The following is a 1,255-nucleotide window of genomic DNA, read 5'->3' on the forward strand; positions in this document are numbered from 1 at the left end:
TCAGAGCGCAGAATTGGAGAACCAAATGACTTCGGTGGAGCGCATCCTTGAATACAAGTACTTAACTAATTTTTTAATATCTTTGATATTTATTACTTTACGCCGCGTGCTTATCTTTATATACCCGGATCGAACTATACATGGATATTTTGAAAAAAAACATTAAATTCTAGGTCATACATCAATTTAAACTTATTTTATGAAGGGTAGTACATATAAAATAATAGTGTGGCGTAGACGACTGAGAAAAAGTCCGTGCAGCAATCTCTATCAAAATGTGACACAATAAAATAACAGTTAATATATTTTCTGTTTCAATCTTTTTCCAGTAAAGTGGACAGCGAGCCTCCTCTCGAAAGTGCTCCTGGTAAAAAGCCCAAGTCCGAATGGCCGCAGGAAGGCAAGATCGAGTTCAAGAACGTATTTTTGCGCTACGCGCCGCTGGAGCCGTCGGTACTTAAGAATATTAACTTCGTTATCTTTCCGCGGGAGAAAATTGGCATCGTTGGTAGAACCGGCGCTGGCAAGTCATCCTTAATCCAGGCGCGCTTCCGCCTGTCCGACATGGACGGTCTGATTAAGATCGATGAAGTCGACACAAGCTAGATTGGCTTGCACGATTTGCGCTCCAAGATCAGCATTATCCCTCAAGAACCGTTCCTGTTCTCTGGCAGCCTGAGACGGAACCTCGATCCGTTCGACTCGTATATGGACGAACCACTATGGCGAGTTCTTGAGGAGGTCGAGTTGAAGGAGATGGGCTTGGAAGCCCACATCAATGAGGGCGGCTCCAATCTCAGCGTCCGCCAACGGCAATTGGTCTACTTGGCACGAGCTATTGTGAGGAACAATCCAATACTCGTGCTGGACGAGGCGACCGCGAATGTGGACCTGCGAACAGACGAACTCATCCAGACAACTATGAAGAAAAAATTCGAGAAGTGTACAGTGCTAACAATTGCTCATCGACTCAACACCGTTATGGACAGCGATCGTATGGCTGGCCAATGGCGATGATTGCCATTGGCAAGATCAATCTTGGTGATGGACGCCGGAAACGTGGCGGTGAGTCAATTTTCTTTTATTTTGTCTTTTTAAGAATTTTATGATTAGAGCGACCCATCGAATAAATTTAAGTAGGTCTCAAAATCTTTTCTTTCTGTGGTTGTGAAAAATCAATGTAACTATGAATTTATCGGTCATTCTTGTGACATATTTTATACTTCTCGTTCCAGATTATGAAATTTATTTACAA

At 42.9% G+C, this 1,255-nt stretch overlaps 1 protein-coding gene across 1 annotated transcript; it reads left to right on the top strand.

Moving 5' to 3' along the window:
- Positions 1–486: 486 nt before the first annotated feature.
- LOC108759710 (probable multidrug resistance-associated protein lethal(2)03659) lies at positions 487–1,017 on the top strand (the record flags this gene model as incomplete). The annotated part of the gene is given in 1 exon segment (XM_018505275.1): positions 487–1,017. A coding segment is annotated over 1 exon segment (531 nt), but the record flags the coding sequence as incomplete, so codon positions are not given.
- Positions 1,018–1,255: the final 238 nt, after the last annotated feature.

Source organism: Trachymyrmex cornetzi, unplaced genomic scaffold (genome assembly GCF_001594075.2).
Source record: "Trachymyrmex cornetzi isolate Tcor2-1 unplaced genomic scaffold, Tcor1.1 scaffold2033, whole genome shotgun sequence".
NCBI lineage: Eukaryota > Metazoa > Arthropoda > Insecta > Hymenoptera > Formicidae > Trachymyrmex > Trachymyrmex cornetzi.